The sequence below is a fragment of the Notothenia coriiceps genome, unplaced genomic scaffold (genome assembly GCF_000735185.1).
Source record: "Notothenia coriiceps isolate Sejong01 unplaced genomic scaffold, NC01 NC01_scaffold00008810, whole genome shotgun sequence".
In the NCBI taxonomy this organism is placed as follows: Eukaryota; Metazoa; Chordata; class Actinopteri; order Perciformes; family Nototheniidae; genus Notothenia; species Notothenia coriiceps.
Genome location: NW_011341511.1, coordinates 40322 through 64180, shown reverse-complemented (window position 1 = coordinate 64180; position 23859 = coordinate 40322). Strand labels below are relative to the sequence as shown.

The 23859-nt window shown below is 40.2% G+C and overlaps 1 protein-coding gene across 1 annotated transcript; it reads left to right on the top strand.

Annotated features, from left to right (window-relative positions):
• Positions 1–8097: 8097 nt before the first annotated feature.
• erich1 (glutamate rich 1) lies at positions 8098–17259 on the top strand. The gene is made up of 6 exons (XM_010770355.1): positions 8098–8433; positions 9392–9526; positions 9658–9801; positions 13349–13735; positions 14694–14888; positions 17059–17259. The coding sequence occupies exons 1-6, from the start codon at positions 8415–8417 to the stop codon at positions 17166–17168; spliced, it is 990 nt and encodes a 329-aa protein (XP_010768657.1). The 5' UTR covers positions 8098–8414; the 3' UTR covers positions 17169–17259.
• The last annotated feature ends 6600 nt before the right edge of the window (positions 17260–23859 follow it).

Sequence of the window (23859 nt, the reverse complement as noted above, 5' to 3'; positions counted from 1 at the left end):
GCTTTTATCCAAAGCGACTTACAATAAGTACATTCGACCAGGAAGATACAACCTTGAAGACAACAGAATCATATAAGTACATCAGGTTTCATAGAGCCAAACATTTCAAGTGCTACTCAACTGGCTTTAGATAAGCCAGTCCTTTATTAGTATATAAGTGCTTTTTTAATAATTCTATCGCTCGAAGTGGAGTCGAAAGAGATGAGTTTTCAGTCTGCGCCGGAAGATGTGTAAGCCTTCTGCTGTCCTGATGTCAATAGGGAGCTCATTCCACCATAACTCATGAACAAAACGTTGTTCAGACACAAATGACGTCTTCTAAGTACCGTGGTAAGGGTTGACAACGAACTACAATCACATTTTGATTAAAAAAAAGCCAATACGCGCCGTCCTCCGAGCTGGACACATTACATTGGTCTCTATCCGCAGTCGGAGAAGAAATGAGTGCTCAGGGACCGTCTGCAAAGTGTAACTCCGAAAAAAGAGAATATAATATTCAATCACTATTATACAGAACTTATTGCTACCAAACTCACTACACACATCAATAGTCTCCGGTGTGTAATCATACTACAGCAAGGAGTTTGGAAGAATATGCTTTTGAATAATTTTGGGGAATATTTATAATGTAAAATCTTCAATAAATATGGGATTATCTTGAATAACTTTACAGTATATTTCTACCAAATTCACTATTTGCATTGTTGTTGTTAGCATCTGGTTAGCTAGCTGCGCTAACGGATATTAGAAGCTGTTTCTAAAACAAGGAGAGGGAGAGCTCTCTGCTGTCAGACTGAGAGAGATAACTACAGCTCAGTGAGGTAAGGTAAGGGACTCTGTTTAAATAGTTAACTTTAGTCTAGTTATCTCAGTGGGTCTCAAAAGTTTTGGTCACCATTTATGAGAATAAATGAAAAACAGTTATGAAATACTATATGACAGTAAAACAAGAATACAGTTTAAATTATTAGTGATTTGTAAAATATCCAAAAAGAAAATCGGTGTGCAGTTATTTTTCATATGGGTGTTGAGAGATTTATCCATAAATTATTTTGCTCTCAAAGTGCACCAGATTGATGCATTTAACTTCAATATTTAAAAAAAAATCTTCCAGGGGGAGCATGCCCCCGGATCCCCCTAGAGGAGGTGAGGATCCCCCCCCACTTATAAAATAGCACTTGATTGTAAGAGTCGCGGGTACACTGTGTATGTAGCGCCCGGTACATTAATGGGAAACCCTAGTTTGTACATGTTCAATACATTTGTAACACAACACTGTGCACATGAACGTTTCTTTTTTCGGTTCACCAAAAAAGAAATCTCACTCCAAGCTGAACTCAAATGTTGGCAGCCCTGCGTTATCGTTATCGTTTTAATGCGTTTCCATGTCGGCCTCGTGTGGCAGAACTGTAGCAGATACGACCGTTATTGTCCTCGTGTGGCCAGGGCTTTAAGGCTGTGAGAACAAAGGATTGAGTGGAGACATCATTAACTGCTCCTAAAGTCATCACCTTGTTACACTTCTCCTGGCATAAAGTGGGCTATGCACAGGATAAAAGTACAGTATATTATAGCGTTTTGGTCCTTAAGAAACCCAATTCCCCCCGGGATAAATACAGTTTTCTGATTCATAAGACTTTTATAATAATGGAAGGAAAGGCTGATAATAGAATTATAAACTTTTAGATATTCTGTGTACTTCAAAACACAATGTTTCTTAGATTCCCAAGATATATTATATTTTAAGACGTCAACATCATTTAAAAAAAATATATATATATATATACACACACATGTTATCAATCTACAGTATAGTGTGGCATCACATCCATTATAGCACCTGATTCAGCCACTTTTAAAATGACTCATCAAATAAAAATGAGATAGAAGTGCCTCTAGACTGGAGTTGGGGGTAGCAGAGGGAAATTCACAACAGAATCCATTTAGGTTATTTAGGACGATTTTCTGAGAACAAACAGAAAACCTTTTTTTTTTACTTTTCGATGAAACATAGTCACATGTTTTGGATAATGGAGTTATTGGGCTACTTTCACAGAGATGTACTAAAAGCACTCAAGAGGGACATACAGGCAAAGACTGCAGCAAAGGACGAGGAGAGAGAGAGCTGAATGCATGCTCATTAACTGAGACGAACAATCAAATGGGCCGACTCAGGTGAGTCGCACAGCATTTAAGTCCATGAGGAAACTTTTCTGTCTGATATCAGCTCTCTGAAAATGGCTCCAGACACAAAAGTACTGATTGCTCTCTTCCCCGAAAGTCCATTTGTCTGGGAGATTGTTTTTATCTACTCATCAGGGAGGATCGGAAATAGTCTGATTTGACTTGTGCCCAAACTGAAGCTCATTAAGAATCTAAAGGAGTCTTTTTTGTTGTTGCTTGTTCCTTTTCTCCCAGTGGTGAACTGGGTGTGTCAACTGAGTTGTACTAGACTTTTGTGTTAATGCCTCCAAACGAGTCAGGCTCCAATGCACCAGATTTGTAATGGCTCTGCACATGATCTGAGACTCGGGCCAACACAGCCTAGTGTGACCTGTCAACAGGAACCACTCTTGTCCCAGTGGTGTTTCAGGATGATCACAAATACCTGTCTTCATACCGGCCACACGCAGACACACAGACTCACTACCCATCTACCCACACTATAACTGCTGGATACAGGCAATTATCACAAGTGGCAGTGTAATAGGATATCTGGGCGCCTGATGCTGAGAGCTAGAGAGCAACTCTTGGTGATCTAATGATCTGAGAGGACGGATAGGAAGTGGAGTCACTCCAATGCATCTCAAAGCTTATCCTGTAGGCCTTAAGCGCTGTCTGCTCCCTTCTTGCCCAGGCAAACTATTAAATGTAGTGGTGTGCCGATAAAGCACCAGATAAGAGTTGCACTGTAACGACTCCCATCAGTAATGGCTAAAGAGAAAGGACAAACAGAACATACATGTACAACATATTCAATTATGTCCTATAATATGACAATCTACGTGACGGTGGCCATGGCGGGAATGAAGGAAAAAGTAAGCTGTATAAAAAGTGTGAAAGTTGCATAGGGAGAGGATCATGGTGGACGGAGGGTCCAAAAACACATGGACTTTCACTTAGGACGCCTGTGTAAGTTTGTGTGTATCGAAAGGTCAACATTGGGTTATGTATACAAGTTGTTTAAGCTACTTTACTATCTCACAAATGTGCTTATTTTAACCAGAACCAAGAACTTTGGTCAACCAAACCAGTTTTTTTCCTCTGAAGTTTATTTTGAAAAGACAACATATGCACATGCTGAGTGGAAACTAACACGGATAAGATGAAACTGACGCGGTATATCGGGATGCCATATTTAACTGGATGGAAATGACAGCATTGGTATTTGTTTGTAATCTACAGCATTAAAACACAATCCACATGACTAACTCATAGTTTGTGTTGACCTTAACTTCACTCCTTTAGAACATGCATCACCTGAGACATGGGTAGGCATGTAGATGAAAGGGACAAAGAGAAGTGGAGATCCCCTCCATGTGCTCGTGCATGGAGGCAAGTGGTGCATCTGGAAGGTGCAGGGGCGTGTTTCGCAGGTTTGGACGTAATTCAAAGCTATTACCTAAAATCCTATCGTGGACCAATGAATGGCGTACTGTTCAGCAATATGCAAATATGCCAGAAGTTTAAGTGGAATAATGCAAATGACCCATTGTTGGTCTCTAATACATCTATGACCACTGATTTATGACTTTTACCAAAAATACATGCTTAGTATAGGGTCATTGATTTACATCAACAAGGTATTACCAGTAGGGAACATTTATTTTTTGTTAAACAGCTTGATCGGGGAGCATAATCAAATCTCTTAGACCTGTACTGATCAAAAGATGAGCTACTTCAAATGTCCTCCTCTAGAGGGGACTACTTTATTCAAGTTCTTTACTTGTTTAAAGGATTTTCTAAAGACTTTGTTTTAAAAGAGCTGGGCCTTCCGCCAACAGTAATAGTATTAGAACTTTAACTCAAGGTGGACATCAAGTACTTGGAGTTGTACGATCTTTCACTTGGACAGGAATCATATTTAACATTTTAACAGTGTTAACAGAGAAGCCCGTAAGGGACACATTTCTAATTCCTTCAAGACCAGGAGATGATGTTCTTTTGTTTCAGGTCACAGACTTTCAAAGGCATACAGCTGTCAAGAGGCATGGGCAGCCCACTCTTTGCTGTGCCAACTTCCAAAGACAGCTGCTGTTGGATGGAAATGTAATTGTCTGGCTGACAATGACAGCCCAGTAAAATCCTCGTAAATGACGATAATTCCAACTGGGATCAAACTGTCTGTATTAATGACTGAGCAATTACAATAAAGAGGAAAGGTTACAGATTGTATACCAGCTTGCTAATGGCCCTTGTAATGAGTCACATCTGACTTGGGGCTATGTGGGAGTTATTTCAGTGAGAGTAATACTTGGAGAATGTGCAATGACACCCACCTGCCTTGAAGATAGGTGCCCAGCACAGTGCAAAGGCGATCATCTGAGTAGTGTTGGTGCACAGGTATACACATAGATACCTACACACACAAAGACTCACACGCTTTATATTACAGCTCACACACTTGGCTCCCATACGTTATTAGATTCATAACACTCTGTCCCATCCTTCCCCTGCATTCCCTCTGCATCCCTCTGCTAAAGCAGGGGGGGCATTCAAGAGGGAAGGAATAGAGACATAAAAAGAGAGACAGAGGGAAAGAAAGAAGGTGGATAAGGTGTATGTGCAGAGAAGAGAATGCATTCAAATGAGAGGGAACAGGAATAAAAAGTAGGGCTGCAAACAATTTTTTTTTTTTTTTTTTATTGGGATGGGATTGGGATATCCTCTTGTAGCACAGTATAAACACATTATGAACGACTGTGCTACTGCACCCAGGGGTTTCTGAAGTTAAAAGAATATGTATTAGAAATGGTATTACTATAAATGTATTGTTTTGTTATTGGTACTTTTTGCTCAAAGTTCAATGTGTTCAATACAATTATTTGGAAATAATTTTCTCGTATTTTTCAAATTTAACAGATGTGTTGTATTTTATAAGTTTCTCTGAGGCAGCAGAAAGGGAGAACTGAGTCAAATGTGTTTATTTATTTTATCGCAAGAAATATTGGAAGGAGGAGAAAGAGGAGAAGACCATTGGTCACGATGAGTGGATGAATAAAAAAGAGCCTGATATAAACATGTTATTTTAGTCAAACTTGTCTACATTCACTGCTGCCTCTCTCCCCCAACACCAAAGGACATCACCACAAGCACAAATGTAGCGTTACTTTCAAGTCTTCTATGCATCTTCAAAGAGATTATGAAAGGCTTATCATGTTGCTGTCTAGAAGGCAAGGTCCACACAAGCTTCCCATTCACAACATTGTGAGACTCTGTATGGTCATGTAAGCAATTTTTAGAGCGGCGTTGAAAATACCCTGAAACGAGCTACCTATTTAAAAGTTCTTCTGAGGGGATGCGGTGTCAGTTTTCAATTAGGTTTTTTTGTCCTTTATTCTTTGTACGCAAGTGGTAGCTTATGATAGGCTTCTTTTCAAGAAAGGAAATTGCCTGGTAGCATTGAGTAAAGATTTTTTCATCTCGTATAATTCATCAGGCTTTGATTGAAAGCAGTTTTAAAGCAGAGGGAGTGATGTGGATGAGGTGAAAGGCGGGCTCCCCCCTGAAACTGGTAAGTGACAAGTAATTTATTCTTCAGTCACATAAAGTCTTACAGATTCATGTATTTCTCGCTTGCCGCCGCCTTGCATTTGTCCACCCACAGGTTCCCTCTCTTTCATATGCATATAGCACACGCACACATAGGCAATGTATACACACATAAACCTGCACACACAAAGATACTGCTAATCTCACTTTTATTACCACTGCTCTTTAGCACTTCTTGCCACCTGCATAATAAATGAACATGGGACCCGGAATTAAACATGCTTGTTCCTATGGCAGAAAATGCCACTTCTGCGTATGCTCCTCAGTGCACGTATTTAAGTGAAAGAGTCCATCAGTTGCACAACCAAGCATCTGGGTGTTATTGAAAAAAGGCTGGCGGACCAATACTGTCTAAAGTTTTTTTGCATTATTAAGAAGGAAGGAGTACAACATACAGGAGCATCTTGCTAAAACTTCCATCCACGCAGGCTAACAGCAAAAACTCTGCTCAGCTTCTAAAGCATTGCAATGAATATGGTCTCCTATTTTTAGCACCTCTGATTATGATGTCTGACTTTGTGAGTGCTGGCAGCCAGCACTTTGTCACTCACTGTGTGTGCTGAACACTGTGGATTTGCTGTGGATTCGGCAGCGGTGCTGAAACAGGCACTAAACAACTTCCTTACTTTTTGTGTCGCTCAATCATGGGAATCTATTGGAGCTGAGACATCAATACTTGCGTCTGCACTGAATCCTAAACAACACGATGTGTCAGAGAACAACTGAAACTGATGACAAGTTTTTTACACAAACAGACTCTTAACTTTTTTTCTTATCTTGCAACATCTCCAACAGCAGAAAAGGCTTGATTTATACACCAATTATCACACATTCAAAGGAGTACAAGTCTCATTACTTTATCAATCACAAGCCTTTTGGGAATTGTGCATATGCTATTCAATGCCTAATCCACTGCAAGGTATTATATAACATGTTTGCACAGGTCTGGGTAGTCCCTTGTTTCTTACAAAACCTACAGCTCATGCTTTCTTTTTATAGCTGATTCAAGCTTCTCATTCAGAATTGCCAGCACAATTGGGTAGACACATTTAGTCAGTGAAGATCGTACACCCACAGAGACTACAGTCGGCATGTTACATACAGTATTACATGACAGTGCACTGCACACCAGGAGGAGTGTGGGGAGACATAACATCCATTTGAGAATTTAGCCTTGTACTAAGTGGGCTTTTTTCTGCTCCTCATCCAAGCCTCTTCCTCAGGGCTAAATTCAAGTGCAGGAATTACATCCATGTGGCAAATCAGATGAGTTGTGAAAAAAGGCATGTACATGCACGCAGGTAATGCAAAACACATATGCTGTTTATTTTTTTCTTATTGTGATGACTGAACATATTTCAATAAATGTGCATATTTGTATTAAATTCAGTTTAAATCATTATGGAAGGGTTTGCAGTTTTATCTTTAAGGAAAAAGTCAATTGTCAAAAGTCTGCTTGCCATACCCAATTAAGAAAATCCTGCAACCAAAATGCTTAAACACACCCATTTTTCACCACTGCATGCATCTTCTCATTACTGTAAGATGACACATAACAGTGTCAGAACCCTGCACATGTCAGATTTTAGGATTTAAATATTTGTTAGAAGATCAATAAGAGATACAGAAGAGGCTTTACCTTCTTCAGAGCTGACATCATAGGTGGATCCTCTTCCTGAAAAGCCCGTTCACATGCTGTGGTCCCAAGCCAAGTTTGGAGGGTGCGCAAATCCTAACTCAGCCCGGTGCTGATGCTGAGCCATGAGGTGCCTGTTTAGTATTCTCATCTCGCTTCCACCCCGTCCTACAGCTGGCGTGGTGTGCGCACACCCCAAACAGCTGTTATTGCAGGATTCAAACACATGGGGAGCTCTAGTCTGAAGCATGGCACTCATCAAACCTAATGAGAGAAAGTTGGCAGTGTACAGTAAAGTGTTCAAAAACTAAATGTGGCTTTATGTTATTGGGCAGTGAGACACGCTTGTGACATTTGTTTGAGATTTTGAAGTAACAAGAGTCACATTTTAATTCGTCTCCCATTTAATATTGTAGAAGCAATTTGCCTCAGTAAAAAAATGTTTTATTTTATTATGTATTTCTCATCACACTGGTCGAGCAGCTCCAAAATATGCTATTATGTTCTACAGATGAACTGAACAAGGCTGCTTTATATGCCGATTTGTAGAGTGGGTTTGTCCGATTAAAAAAATATATTGAAGTATGATATACAGGTACTTGTCCTTTCTGGCAACTATGGTTACATTAAATTGACATGTTTTTGAATGTGAATCGGCGCCATTTTACCAAGTGAGCTCTAACTTACCCGTCTGTGAGCTGGTGACTTGTTGGGGAGAGGGACAGTGCAGCAGGAGTAGACCGAGCATTATTGCACTTATACTGTACATTTTTAAAGTATAGTTAACCCTAGCCATTCTATTATCTTCTTTAACACGGACCGTTACAGCGCACAACATTTCCATAGTTGCGTGACGTAAACATCTATTATGAATCAAGCTAATGTTAAAAGCTAGCATGCTGGGTTGCTAACTCAGCTAGCTTGTAGCATATTAGCTAGCTAGCTGCTGTTACATTGTAGTGGAGGCACTCTTCTTCTCCACTCGGATATATAACGCTATGTCAATATGGCAAGTAGGAAAGAAGGTGAGCAGCACAGGTGTCGCAAATTAAGTTATTAGTCACATGAAAAATACCTTAAACCTGTTGAATTGCATGCAACCAGCTAGCCAACTAGCGGCCTAAATCTCGCGTTAAGTGCGTTCTAGCTGTGTTGTAAACAAATGCACGTGCTTGACTGTCAGATTTAACTACAGTTTTCAGAGTGCTAGTGTGTCAATACCAGTCTATGGTCAATACTGGTGTCCAATACTAAGTCATTGTTATGGTTAACAGTAGCATACGTTGAGTTTATATTAAAGCTTTTCACTTTTCCATTAAAATCCGGTACAGTTGCTATTTATGTTAGTTATTTCGGGTATTTCACAATTTGAACAATATGTATTAAAAATGTAGTCCTTTAACATCGGTTCCTTACGAAATATATAAACATGTGCTTTATTAGAAGTAGTCTTAATAGTTCGTAGTTGTAGGATTATTGATAGTACTATACTGTTCTTGCATTGATACATTTGCAGTACTTACTATCTATTCAACATGCACATGGCCTTTCAATAAGACCTATTTCAAAGATGCTCTTTGAGCTGGTGTTTCCTTTAAATTCGTCCTGCTTTACATTAAACTTACATTTGATATACAACCCATAATCGGATTTACATTGCATTTATTGATGTGTTCCTCTTGTCCTAGTGTGACTTTAACATGTACAGTGTAGCCTAGTCAAAGTAAACAATTTCAATGTAATAAAACCAAGATACTCTATAAACGTACACACACAAAAATCTCACTATACATATAAACACATACATTGATACATTGATAATTAATATTAAATGTGTTAAAACTGGACACAGCTCTAGTTTTCTTTTACCCAGCACCTGGCCTCTGTTCTTTTTAGTTTGGATTATTGTTTTTCGCATACAAAGACAAGTACTTGACAATAACAATGTATGACATTAACAGTTGGTTTACTTTTTTCACCTAGTATTTCAATCGAAAGTGCTCAGGAGGCTTTACCCTGCAGCTCCCAAGCAGCAGAAGGAACCCAGCCCACCAAGCATTGTCGATGCACTATCCAAAAAAAAACCTGTGAAGAGCAAAGCCTCTCAACAGGACACTGGTAAGATCACATTTCAATTGCTGCTTAAAATGTATAATCTTTATTATGGTATGCGGAGAACTGCTGCCACTTGGCTGCTCTTACCAGTTGCGTTTTTAACTTTAATTTATTCTTCATGTCTTTCTCATCAGATGCAGGGACGACACAGAGTGCAGACAATCCGGGCAGGCGGATGTACACAGCCTTACCTCCTCCTGCAGACTACAAACGAGATTCAGAGAAATCCGTCACACTCTCCCAGTTAGAGAGCATAAATAGTGCAGAGGACCCAGCTGGTAAGATGGCCATAATCATACTTTTATGGACTTGTACTGTGCATCATAAAGCTAGGAGAGATTTACTGCATGGGATTCTCTAGGTTGACTTTCATGTATAAAGTCACTCTTCTTGATTGTCTCTGCCACTCAATTTAGGGGAAACAGACATCAATTGTGTTTCCGAACAAAGCGAGCTTGAACACAGATGGTGGTTGTGCTTCGGTGATTTTCACTTTGATCTGTCTATTGAATGGATTGTTTGTCAGAGTATTTTGTCTGCGCTCCATCTAGACTCTAGTCTCTTCATGAACCAACTGGAATAATCAGACTTTAATAAGAGTCCAGACTCATTACACCTGCCTCTGTACTCCTCATCTTACTTAATGCCGACCTCCATCCACCTGACAGGCTTCTGCATTACCTCAATGAAACAGAAGAGATTATTAGATTACTAGAATAAAATATTAGGTTTAGTTTGATCATTTGCACTTGTCTTCCTAACAGCACCTTAATGCAAGCGTTTTTTGTAGTTGGCAGTGAGCCTTAAATGAAATCGGAAATCAAAGTCATGTTTAAGATCAGCACGGGTTGTGCATCATAAAGAGAATTCACATATCAATATAATTATAGACACAGTACATCGTTAGCAAGTAGAAATTATATTGTGATGCATCACAGATATATCTTCTTACTGTGTTTACACTTTGCCAGTGCGGTCTGAACAGGGCTTCCAATTAAAAAATAAATGCTGGACTACCAAAGCGTCCACTTCTGTCTTAAAGTGATCCCTATTTTTGTGTTTTTACTAAATTCTTTGATATATATAATGTGTGGCAGGTGTGGCTATTAAAGACACATGTATCAAGACTTTAAGCAATTATCTGTTTCTATGCTGAGCAACACATTGATTAGAGATACTTTCGTTTATTTTAAGCCACCGCAAAAGGACAGAATGAGTACAATTTACCATAAATATTTTTTCTTGTGTACATGTTCCGGGAATGATGCATCTCTGTATACTCTCATGGCTGTTTCAAATGGTGAAGCGCTGTCAGGATGGCCTTTCAAATCAGTCCAAAAATCAATGATACAGGACTGTCTCAGAAAATTAGAATATTGTGATAAAGTTCTTTATTTTCTGTAATGCAATTAAAAAAACAAAAATGTCATACATTCTGGATTCATTACAAATCAACTGAAATATTGCAAGCCTTTTATTATTTTAATATTGCTGATTATGGCATACAGCTTAAGAAAACTCAAAAATCCTATCTCAAAAAATTAGAATAGTTCCTCAGACCAAGTAAAAAAAAAAGATTTATAACAGCAAAACACAATCAAACTTGAGACTGCCAAGGCACACAGTACTTGGTTGGGAATCCTTTTGCACGGATTACTGCATCAATGCGGCGTGGCATGGAGGCAATCAGCCTGTGGCATTGCTGAGGTGTTATGGATGCCCAGGATGCTTCAAGCGGCCTTTAGCTCATTAGCATTGTTGGGTCTGGTGTCTTTCAGCTTCTTCTTCACAATACCCCACATATTCTCTATGGGGTTCAGGTCAGGGGAATTTGCAGGCCAATCGAGGACAGTAATGCCATGGTCAGTACACCAGTTACTGGTGGTTTTGGCACTGTGGGCAGGTGCCAGATCATGCTGGAAAATGAATTCCTCATCTCCATAGAGCTTTTCAGCAGACGGAAGCATGTAGTGCTCTAAAATCTCTTGGTACACAGCTGCATTTACTCTGGGCTTGATGAAACACAGTGGACCAACACCAGCAGCTGACATGGCTCCCCAAACCATCGCTGACTGTGGGAACTTCACACTGGATTTCAAGCAACTTGGATTTTGCTCCTCTCCAGCCTTTCTCCAGACTCTGGCGCCTTGACTTCCAAATGAAATACAAAACTTGCTTTCGTCTGAAAAGAGGACTTTGGACCACTGTGCAACTGTCCAGTGCTTCTTTTCCTTAGCCCAAGTCAGACGCCTCTTCCGTTGTCTTGAGTTCAGAAGTGGCTTGACCATGGGAATACGGCTATTGTAGCCCATTTCCCGGACACGTCTGTGAACAGTGACTTTTGATACCTGGACTCCAGCTTCAGTCCACTGTCTTTGAAGCTCCCCCAAATTCTGGAAGCGACTCTTCTTCACAATGCTGTTAAGGCTGCGGTCATCTCTCTTGGTTGTGCAGCGTTTCCTGCCACATTTCCCCCTTCCAACAGACTTTTTGTGGATGTGCTTTGAAACTGCACTCTGTGAACAGCTTGCTCTTTGAGAAATTTCTTTTTGTGTCTTACCCTCCTGATGGAGGGTGTCAATGACGGTCCTCTGGACAGCAGTCAGATCAGCAGTCTTCCCCATACTTGTGATTTAGTTTACTGAACCAAGCTGAGTGTTTTTCAAGGCTCAGGAAACCCTTGCAGGTGTTTCGAGTTAATTAGACGATTCAAGTGATTCGTTGAACACCCTACTAGTATACTTTTTCATGATATTCTAATATTTAGAGATAGGATATTTGAGTTTTCTTAAGCTGTATGCCATAATCAGCAATATTAAAATAATAAAAGGCTTGCAATATTTCAGTTGATTTGTAATGAATCCAGAATGTATGACATTTTTGTTTTTTTAATTGCATTACAGAAAATAAAGAACTTTATCACAATTTTTCTGAGACAGTCCTGTATACTAAATTGAACAGTGTAGTTCTCTGGTCTTCCTCTTCAGTTCTGGTCATTATTGCACAGCCATTCCCTCCGCTGCATCATGTTCCGGCTGTAAGCCTATTCACTGCTCCCTAGCGTAAATCGGTCACTAACTTTTGGATGGGAGCTGACTTCTTTGACCCCTCAATGCCTCTTTGAGTTGTTAAAGAGAGGGGAGGTGTGGCGAGGCGGAGAGAGGGAGCTGTTACTGCATGGGCTCACAGTCAATCTCCAGACATTACATTTAATGGTTCAAATAATAAGACATAAGAGAAGAGACTTCTTACTCCGGCAGCATTTATTTTAGCAGCAACTAACCTCAAAAGCAAAAGAAACTGAAATAAAACTGCAGGAGCTCTAATGATGTGGTGTGTGTGTATGCACAAGTTAACATGCACGTTGGCCCTGTTTTTATTTCACTTTCAACGGAGTGCTGGATTCAAAATCAGGGGAATTGTTACCCAAGGCGTTGGAGATACAGATACTATTGTATATAATCAATGATAAAATGATTTTTGAGTACTATTCTGTCAAGAGGTACTAAATAACATTACACATACAGAATATTGACTCTACTGTACTTTTATAAACCACCTTTAGTCATAAGTTTGTTCCATTTGAAGCCATATTTATTTTCAGTCAATAGCCACAAAGCTGATTGTTCTTTTTAGATGCAATCAGCCAAAAACAAAAAGTTTATTTTGTGGAATTAGCTCTACAAAATATGCTATCTCTCACCCTGCGCTGGCATCAACTCCAAAATCGTACTGTCATAGTTCTGAGAGGTCCATAAGGAGAAAGCCAAGTATTTTATAAGTTTAATAATATTTATCTAGAGTTTTTGATCTTGTTTCCTGCAGAGGAGAGCAGCCATGACAGCAGCGAAGAACTAGACCAAGATAAAGAGGAAGAACAGAGAAGAAGAAGAAAGAGAAGAAGGAAAAGGAAACCAACCCTTCATCAAGACTCTGGGGAAAGTGGAGCAGCTTCAGTGAGTGAGCCCAGCACAGGTCAGATTCAGACACATGTGGATGAGGCAGGAGAGCAAATGAGCAAGAACAAGAAAAGGAAGCTGAAGAAGAAACGGCACAAAAAGAAGCTGCTCTCCATGGGTCTGATGCCCCGAGCAGCTGCTCTGGAGTTCACATACCAAAAAAATGTGGAGGAGGAGGAAGAGGATAATGAAAGGAGAGCAGCCGAGGTGTCAGACTTTCTCAGGACAACAATGGAAATCTATATGTCTGATTGTAAGTATTGAGTCCAGGGTGCTTTCTTTTTTGGATCAAATCGTCTCACACATTCTCTGTAATAAATCTCGCAGCCATTGCTACGGCTTGTGCTCATTTTATGGTAATATTTGGAAAATGAATACCCTGCCAACAACGCCAATCATTTTAGGTGCTATTATGCCCAACACTGATGGTTTTTTAAGATGTAGTTTACAAACACATAATTAACTTCAGCCAAAAGCTATAAAAAAAAACGTGGTCATTAAAACAGTAATCATTGCACTTATGCCACCGTACATCTGCACTTTTTTAACAGTGCCAGGATGAATTACACAGAAAAGTATTCTAAAACGAAGCATCAGTAATAGGATGAAAATGTAATAGCTAGAATTGCAGTACCATTAGAAGGAACTAGATGAAAACGTAAGTGTGTGTTGCTAGATGTATCTATGTCTCAATGTCAGTGTGTAATCATTGTCAACAGCTTTGATTTAATTAACATTTAATTGAAATCAAACCAAGCAAAAATAACAGACTTTAGCAAATGTTGCAATGCTCTATATATCATAAAAGTTACAAATTAAAGTTGGATTTGGGGCAGACTGAGAATACAAAACCTGGACATTAGGCAATAAAAGCCTCGGCCATTAGTAGCTGCTACAGCTGCGTAAAATATAGAAAAATAATAATAAATGGTGAGACTGCACTGACATTAGATTTACCCAGTCTGCCTCTGCAAAAGAAAACACATCCTAGGTGATTTGTTTTTCTAATTTGATAACACAGTCTAGACAGTTTAGTGTAGCTGAGGCAACGGTTAGAGGGTAAAGATGTAATTGCTTTATATTCAGTGCAATTTATGACTGTTGTTGTCAGCTCCAGTTGGATAAATCTGCTCCAATGTTAAAATATAATATGAAGATGTTAGCGCATTTTAAATAACGGACCACCTCTCCTTTCTTCCGTGCTCCTGCAGCCTCCTCTCGTTTAGACCAGCTGCCCCTCCTGTCTGGGACGGTGGAGGAGCTTCTGAGCAGCGTGGCCAGGGGATGTCGGCCCACCTCCCTCCTGAAGCAGCTCTACAGTCTGAAGGCCTTAGTCCAGCAGCAGGAGGCAGACAAACTGGAAAAAGCCCTGCAGGAGCTCCACAACACTTCTCCTCTGTCTGCAGGTCGGTGATGCAATGATCATTCAATACTTTAACTGTGTAATTGAATCAGGGGTTATTTCTGGAAAGTCATTAAAGGCTTTAAATGAAAATGTTAGGAACTTTGTACTTAATCGCATTACACAGTGGTGGGTTTCAAATGCTTTCGTAAAAAAAGACAAAGTTACACCATTTGTTCACAGACAGAAAGTATAAAAATATACATCATTGGACTTTCACATTTCCCACGGCCGCTAAACACATAAAAAAAACTAATCAATTCAAGCTTAAAAAATAAAATAATTATATGAAACAAAAATGTATGTCAAATACTTATTACACGGAGCAGAGAGGACCGCACAAGAGAGGTTGTAAAGAGAGTTTCAAAAATGTAAAAAAACTTCAACATATATGGAGTCCTTTTTTTGCCACCAATGGTCACATTTTGGTCACATATATAATATATATATAAGTTACATTTTCCATTTCAATTTTTTACATCCTTTTTTTGAACTGTATAAAATGATCAGAGAAATCCAACTTTTCTTTCTTTTTCAATGTTATTTGATTTATGGCATGATAACTGTCTTACCTTCAATTGATTTCTATAACCTATAAACGTATTCTAAGAAAAAACAATAAACGAGGAGTAAAGGAGCATGATTAAACCGCTTTTGTTTCGGAGATTTAATTCTGCTCCATGCTTCACCCTTCGCCTCTGCTTGCAGGGATCTGCCCAAGGCACCTCTTAGCCCTGCCTCTGCAGGCTGCTACATGCCTCTGTCTGACCGCACTTGCCTCCTATTGTACGAGCCCTTACCTTGATGATTATTGTTTGCCCCAGTATACCTGCCCTTACTTGCCTTCATCAGCCTTTACTTGTACGCACCTGCCCTTAATTTGCCCTAATAGATCAGGTCTTGTCCATATTAATCAGGTCACCTCCACTATGAGTTAACCAACATGTCGGAACTTGTCCGTCTTGCCTTTTACTTAGTCAATAGCCTAAACAACTTATGAGTCACCTGACACGTTTCACCTCTGCGTGTGCCTGTGTGTGTTTGCATTGTTGGCTTGCTTGCTGCTTAATAGGATCAGCAGGGACTTTGCTGCTGTCACACACACAGGTGAATGTGTGTGAGGAAGAGAAGGAGAGGCAAGAGAGAGGCCAGCCAGGAGATTCAGGGCATTGGCGGCCACTAAGTGCCGCTTGACTCTTCCTGTCTGTGTTGCCAAGACAACAACGTGTAAAACGCAGTTTGCAGTTCTCTATAGCCTGTTCTGGTTGTGCCTGTCATCTCCATGCAGCTGCCTGAGAGCTCCTATAACCCCCCTGCACCCACCATATTTTTTAATTTAGTTTGAGTAATGCTTTCTTTCTAAATGCTGATGCATTCGAATAGAACAGAGAAGGATTCCTTGTGAATGACTCTTTGTAGTTTGTTTTAATTTATTCATTTAACTCGGCTTTACATTGTAAGCATTTAAATCAAAGGCATTGGCACTCTTGCTGTAATTTACTTAAAATTCCTGGATCACTGCAATGGGAGGACTGTTTGATGTTTGTATGGCTGAACAACATTCTTTTTTTACATTTGATAACAATCAAATGAAGCTTTGAATGTCTGAGTCGTACTTTATGACGTCAAACAAAAAAAAGTTGTCGTATAAATAAAATGTAAAGTGCTGTGAGAAGGGAAAAAGTTGTTTTTGTAAGTCGAAAGCCTACAAATATGACCTTAAGCACAACATTTTATTAGATAAAAACATGTTTTGTGAATAAAAATATATATAATGATCTTTGTTCAATACATTTGGAATTTTGGAATTAAATACAAAAGTTCTAAATTACTTTTGAAGGTTTTTATCACATAAGTCAGAAGCAATTCTACGCAACCACTGTAATCTAATTCTATAAGTGGTTAAAACGTATAATATGATGTTCTGAATAGATTGAATACATGGAATTCTAGCTTTTAAAAAATAATTCTGTCTTGGGTGGGAGACAGACGTGTTGGGTTGAATGTCTACATTTCGAGATTTAGGAAGTACATTTGAACACTGGCTGGGGAATTGGATTTATTATGCTGCAGATACAACAGCAAGTCTCTCTGTTGAAAACACTAAGTGTTCCTCTGGTAATGTGTTGTCAACTGTAACTGAAATGTTGCTCTTTGCCTCTTTTGTGTTTTAGAGGAAACCGCTGCAGTCGCTGCACTGTTCCAATACTGGATCACAGACATTCTTCCTATGCAAGGAGACAAGAAGACAGAGCTCTCTCCTGATGCACCCAGGAGGATGTAAATCACACTCAAAAGAGACTACACTGAAGGATTATTTCCACTGTGGTGATGCTGCATAATATATTTTGTTATAAAATATATTTTTCCATTTATTCTATGCCTTTTTCTAATCCAGTTATGTGCCTTTTTCGGGCAAAACAAAGCCATTATTCCTGAGCTTGGCAAAACTAAGGCCAACCTTAAGTAAGTTACTTACTGCTTGTTTGTTAAGGTGCTTTTCTTATGTAGCTCAAAGTGGTCGAACATTTAACTCGCAGTAACCTAACATCCTTCTTCCTCGCCCGACCTTCTAATCGCCAGAGAAGAAGAAAATGTCAGCCGATGCTCACAGATTTGATGACATTTAAACCCAGCCTATTATCCCTAATAGCTTGTCATTTATCTGCACTACACTCCCCGCAAATCGATGTCTGGAGATGTTATTCCTCATGCCTTTTCAAACCTGCTGTTTCACTTACTTTACATGGTTAATTAATGGTCTTCAGGGAGGCAAAACTGATGATACTTAAGGATCATTAGTCCCATCGCTTGATCCCAACACCTACTTGTTGACCTTATCTAACTGTAAGCTCAATATAGAAACACAGTCTTTGTCTAATCCTTTATTTACACAGGCAGACTCAGTGAGACATTTGTATGGATAAAAAATAGACACTTTAAGCAGGTGCACAGATAACAGACATTGTCCAGTTATAGTGTAAAAAAGAGGTACAGCTTGCGTTAAAATGTCCTGCGTCCTACTTTAGTTTAACGTAACCAGAGCACAGAGGTAGATTGGTAGTCTGGTCTGTAATTGATTGACCTCGGGAACCATTACCACCCGTGGTGTCAGTAGCTAAACCTTCCGCATCAACAGACCCGTCCACAGCTCAGTTAATCTATTTCTAGAATATTTACTCATTTCTGAAAGTCAGGAGGCAAGTTCAAGAAAAGGGCAGAGAATTATCTCGCCTGTGGGGTGGCATTGTGATGACCTGAGAGAGACTTGTCTGCCACACCAGCTCTGTTGTTTGTTGGGATGCACCAGCAGGTTATACAGTACAGAAAAAATACAAATTAACTTGAGGGCCGCCACCTGTGTCCTGCAATTAGCAATGGACTCACCAGGTGCTGTCTGATGGACGCTAAGGACTAGTTTTGCAGACATTAGCCAGAGGAGACAATAAGGGCAAAAAGCAGATTGCTTGATATGCTTATGTAACATCATAATATAAAGACGATCATTAATGGTCCATGTATTCCCGACTCCACCACTTTGGTCCAGACTAAAAAACTATCATCATCCATTTGATGGATTGTCATGGAATTTTGACTTTCTTTCTTATTATTATTTTTACATCATTGCCTTTTCCTATAAAGGCCTTGAATTCCCTCCTATATTACTTTAAATCTCCAGAGGGAATCACAAGTTTCAGTGACATCATGACTTTGCAGTATTAATGCCAGTTTGGGAGTATTCATGGATGCATGAGCTGGGAGGCCGAATTGGGTCCTATTACCAGAGATGAGATGAAGGTTATTGTTGGCTGCTCTCACTGTAGAGAGAAGTTATCAGCACAGCTACCTCATTATAAGTCCTCAGTCTGAGACCACGACCCCTGGGGCGGGGATGATATTAAAGCTCTAAAAAATTGCTGACATGGCCTTAGAAAGCAAGAAAAAAACATAAAAATCGACTCACTCTGAAGATTCAAAATTGTTCGAGTGGCTCTCATTTCTGAAGGCTTGGGTATCCTGTGTAAAGCACTTAAAGGAAGTGCTGAAGTCAGAAATCAGTTATGTTTGATGCTAATGTAGCTGAATTAGTCAACACCTCATTCATCATTTCTCACTTTGTTTTCATGTCAACAATGAGATCTACAAGAGTTCCAGCCATTTCTCGGACTCAGCACTTCAGTTGCAGCCATCAGGCCGCAGACTAGAAGTCCCAATGGCCAGGAACAATTACAAGAAATCCTTTATTCCATCAGCTGTGGCCATTTTCAATAAGAGCGGCCCCTTAGAAATCACCTACACCCTCCACCTGCATATACACACACCAGTGGATGAACACTCAGCACTTTTATTGCCATTTGGTCCCATTACGTTTTTAAGATGCATTCATGTTGTGTGTGTTGTTTAGCCTAATAGGCCAGTGCAAAAGACACGTTTAATGTTAATGCAAATCTAATGGCCGATAAATTAATCAGAATCTGAATCAAACGTACAGAAATAAGGAGGGAATAATTCATCAAAATGCTGAAAAATATTTAAAAACAATGAAATTGGCCGAATATACAGTGTTATCCCCCTATAAGTGCTCACATTAACACTACTCTGAGTGTCCATACATATTTAATACACACTTATATGAATGATGGGGGCTGAAATAATCAAAATCTTTATAAAAAGGTTTAAATTATTTTAGGTATTGATAATCATCAATTTATCAATACAGCAAATGTATAAGTGCATCCTACCAACAACAATTTGTATTACCGATTGCTTAATAGTAAATCAGTTAGACAGAATAATGTATAACATGATTTCAGGATGATTGCACTAAAGGTTGGTGTACTTTGATATTTGGCAGCACTCCTTTCAACCTTCGCTCTGTTTACAAGTGTCTTTGTCTCTTCATGCCAGCTTCTGTAATCCCCTTAGACACACCACGTGGAGACTGCCTGTTATGCAAAGACAGGAAGGAGACGTTATAAGGGCTGAGCAGCCTGTCCTGCATCAGATAACTAAGCACAGGTTGAAGTGTCCACACACACCCGGACAGACCCACTATACGTGGGATTCCTGTCCTGGGAGTCCAGGAAGAGGAGCTTGACAGAGAAAGAGAGAGCCAAGTGTTTTCTGCCCTTTCAACTCATTTCTGATTTGACAGGAAAACAATCGTGGAACGCTCCAAAATGTTTTTCAGAGTCCCCAGATTGACTCCGGGCTACATCCGGCTGCTGCAGGTGAGTTTGAGCAGTGTTATTCGTAAGATAAATTGACACTGCTTTGAATCTCTCAATGCAACTTTGTCATAAAGGGGAAAAAGATCAAGTAGATACTATAGCCGCCCACGGGATGTTTTGATGTGCTGTGATTTTTTTACTCTAAGATGCACACTGTAGTGATTGCCTGATAGCAGTCACATAAAGTGCTGAGTCAGTAGTAGCTTGCCAATGATCTAAGAAGCAAAGTGGATGCACTTTATTACAGTGTTTCTGCACCAAGCAACTTGTTTTGATTTAAGAGTTTTGATTTTACACGGTGCTTGACGTTTTCTGACTCTAATGGCCCTTGAGGAGTAGAAGGAGGGGCAGATGAAATAACTTTGACAGTTCTGAGAGCAGCCATTGATGTAATGAAGTGAATTCAAGGTGCTGGTTTTATGGGCACGTTTAGGAGTTTATAGACGGAGACAGAGCACATAGTAAGTAGGTTTCGCTAAGCCTTATGTTACCATTATGCAGCAATTCTTTCAGTCGAGTGTCTCAACAGATTGTTGTGACAAGATGATGAAATGCATTACTTTCATATCATATAACCATCATCCACAAATACGGGTTGCTTCCAGGCTTCTGTTCCAGTGTGCTTTTGTTTTTTCTCACTAAACACAATCACCTTTTTGTGGTGTTTATCACAAACAATGGAGAAATCCTAGCTGGTGACAGGCCATTGCATTGTAATTGGGAATGGTAACCGGATGAGCGAGCCCCATGAATGGCTTTTTAACTGTCTATGACACAGCTTCATTTGAAACTAAATGAGGTTTCTATCATTTGCTCTTCATAATTATCAAGGGACCACTGAAGAAATTGCTCATGTCGCAAAATAGACAAACCATTTGTTTGTCAAAAGAGACAGACCGCAATTTGGTAAATGGGAAAAGATGAGTTTTTATTCTCTGTGGGATTAATGTAGGGGTTAGATGAGACAGGGAGCTGAGGTGAACCCAGTTATTTTATGCCCAGAAATGTTGGCGGGCATGTTGTCCTCCTTGCTTTATAAGCCTTACATTGATCTGAATCCATGCCGAATCATAACTTATCATCATTGTTAGAAAAGGAGTAATGTTATTTCTGAACTGCTTTGATCTCGTCTTTCATATTATAAAAATACCAAATAAATCCAACATTCTTCTGATCATATTTCACCTTCTATTTTCTCCTCTTTCAGACCCAGGCCTATCATAATGTCGCTGTGGCACCCCCCGCTGAGAGGTCCATGCCGGGCATGGCGATGCTGCTGGGGGCCGTGGGGATCGGCTTGTGCGGCTACAGCGCCAGGCAGTTAGCCCTCTACCACCGGCCCTCCTCCAGAGTGCTGCAGTGGGTTGGTACCCACACTGATGCCAGCATGGTGGGCAATAGGATCCCCCTCCTGGACGTCAATCGCCGGGGCGGTGCCTGCCAGGAGATCCCACCTCCCTCCTTTGTAGGACAGAAAGTCTTCTTGAAATAATAACCTTTGCTTGCTAGGTTTCATAGAATAACCAACGTCATAGGTTGAGCTCCAGTAACTACACTTATGCACGATGAAAGATTGTAGCTATGCTGGCCCCAAGTGTGGCCCATGTGCTCTCTGACGAAGTGCAAGTGTCGATATTAGCCTGACCTCAACCGTGATGTTTACGGAAAGTTGAACGTCTTCTAGTCATGATGAATTCTGTAATACAAAATATAGAAATAGTTGACATTGATGGTATCAATTACTCACTAATATTAGAGTCTTTAATACACTGAGAGGGCATGAACGAATATGTAATGATGCTGGAACTTCCCAAAAACTGAATGTAGCTTGAAGAAGCCACCATGTTTAATTTGAAGACATTGTGTGTCTTATTGAGGCCTGGTGTAAAAATAGTCTGTTGCTTGGCAGTGCCCTCTGTACACAGATGGTTGGCAACTCCATCTATGTGTGTGTGTGTGTGTGTGTGTGTGTGTGTGTGTGTGTGTGTGTGTGTGTGCGTGCGTGCGTGTGTGTCCACCCACCCTTCACTCCCCAGGCAGAGAGCCATGTGTAAGTGCTCGGGCACCCCATCTATGCCCAAGTCTTTCACTTATTTCTTCTGAGGAGAAGCAGGTGCCATCCATCAACAGGCCTCAGCTTTTGTTGGCGCGTTCTGGCCATGGGCTGTCAATCATGAGATGCTGTGTTGGACATGAATGAGCGATTTTCTGTGTTCCGAAAAATGAAATCCCCCCCAAATGGTTTGGTCAGGGTGGATTGAAAATAGAAGAGTGGATGCACAGTTTTGTGGATTGAAAATAGTTATTTGAGATACCTGAGTCTGTCATGTAAACATTACTTTCACAGCAGCACAAATACACCTTACTGGATTATGAGACTTTATTTACTTGCGGATGGCAGGCAGGCAATGCACTACAGTATGATTCCTCCTGGATAAGCCTGTGTTCTCTCCAGGGATTAACCCAGGTGGAAAATCATTCCTGGCACACATACTCTTTAGCCTAATCTGGAATTAGAGACAATGACCCGTGAAAGTCAGACAGTCCCTGTGCGTCCCAGCTTTGTACCATTCCCCCTGCAGCGTCCACCATTCTTCTCATTGCCATACTAGCTGTATTTATTATAGGATTGGTGTTTCCTTTTGTGTTAACACCAAAATTGAAGTAGTGCAAAGGGCACTTGAGATTTGGCGTGACGCTGAGTGTGGTTGAGAATGCGTGCTGTGCCTTATGGAGAGCACAGGTTCATACTGTCATTATCGTGAATTTGAATATTTGAAAATCTACCCCATGTAGATTTTGTGTTTGTTATGCTGGGGGTGTCAGTGCGAAGTTTTCAAAGGGGGGAGTTTTATTTTTTAAGAAGGATTCTGGAAATCGCGAATAAGGAGGATGGTGATTTTTTTTGTCTTGGTGATTAAATTAAGTGTTTCATCCCTTAGAGGTCAGCCAGGCCCTGCAATCCAATGCTCCATTGTTTAAAAGCCATCCTTGCCCGCCTGCCAAATTGACCAGCGGCTAGTTGTGGCAGGTTGGGAGCTTTTAGAGCCCCAATAGTGGCCCTCCAGAAACCTAGCACAGTAGGTCACTAACAAAATGGTTTTAAGCCACTTACCAGAGGAGGCTAATGGCTCCAACTGGCATCAGACACCGAATGAACAATTGGTCACCTTGCTCTGGACAGAAACTGACAATTTCATAATGGGATTTTGATGGTCTCAAAACAACAGGATACTCTTTGATACCATATACACCTGAAGTAAAAATGCAGGGTAAATTGGGACTTTTATGACAGACAGATTCAGATAGATGTGCTGTATGACTCCATTAATCTTGACCTGTTCTTTAAACCAAAACTAAAAGTATCTGTGACGCCAGCACAAACTGCATTTGATGGTCCTTTTCAGGCATTGGAGGCTTTGTAATGCACCTGGCTGCTTCTGATTGATTCTCTTTATATACTGCAGTGGTGCACAGTGAGCACAGAGCACTGTGAAAACCTATGGATCTCAATCAGAATGTGAGGGAGTGCATGTCGCCTCACTGGAGCAAATGTCCCGTTTCACTAAGCATTGTGCTGCGAATGAGGGAGCACTGCCAATACAATGCACTGACAAAAAAAAAAGGAATATCTGAAAATGTGTTTGCTTTTGGAATACAACACAATTAATCTGTTAGCTTGTGGGGTGTCTGTCACACATCAGTGCTCATTCATTTCAGTCTGCAACTGAAAATTCAGCTGTG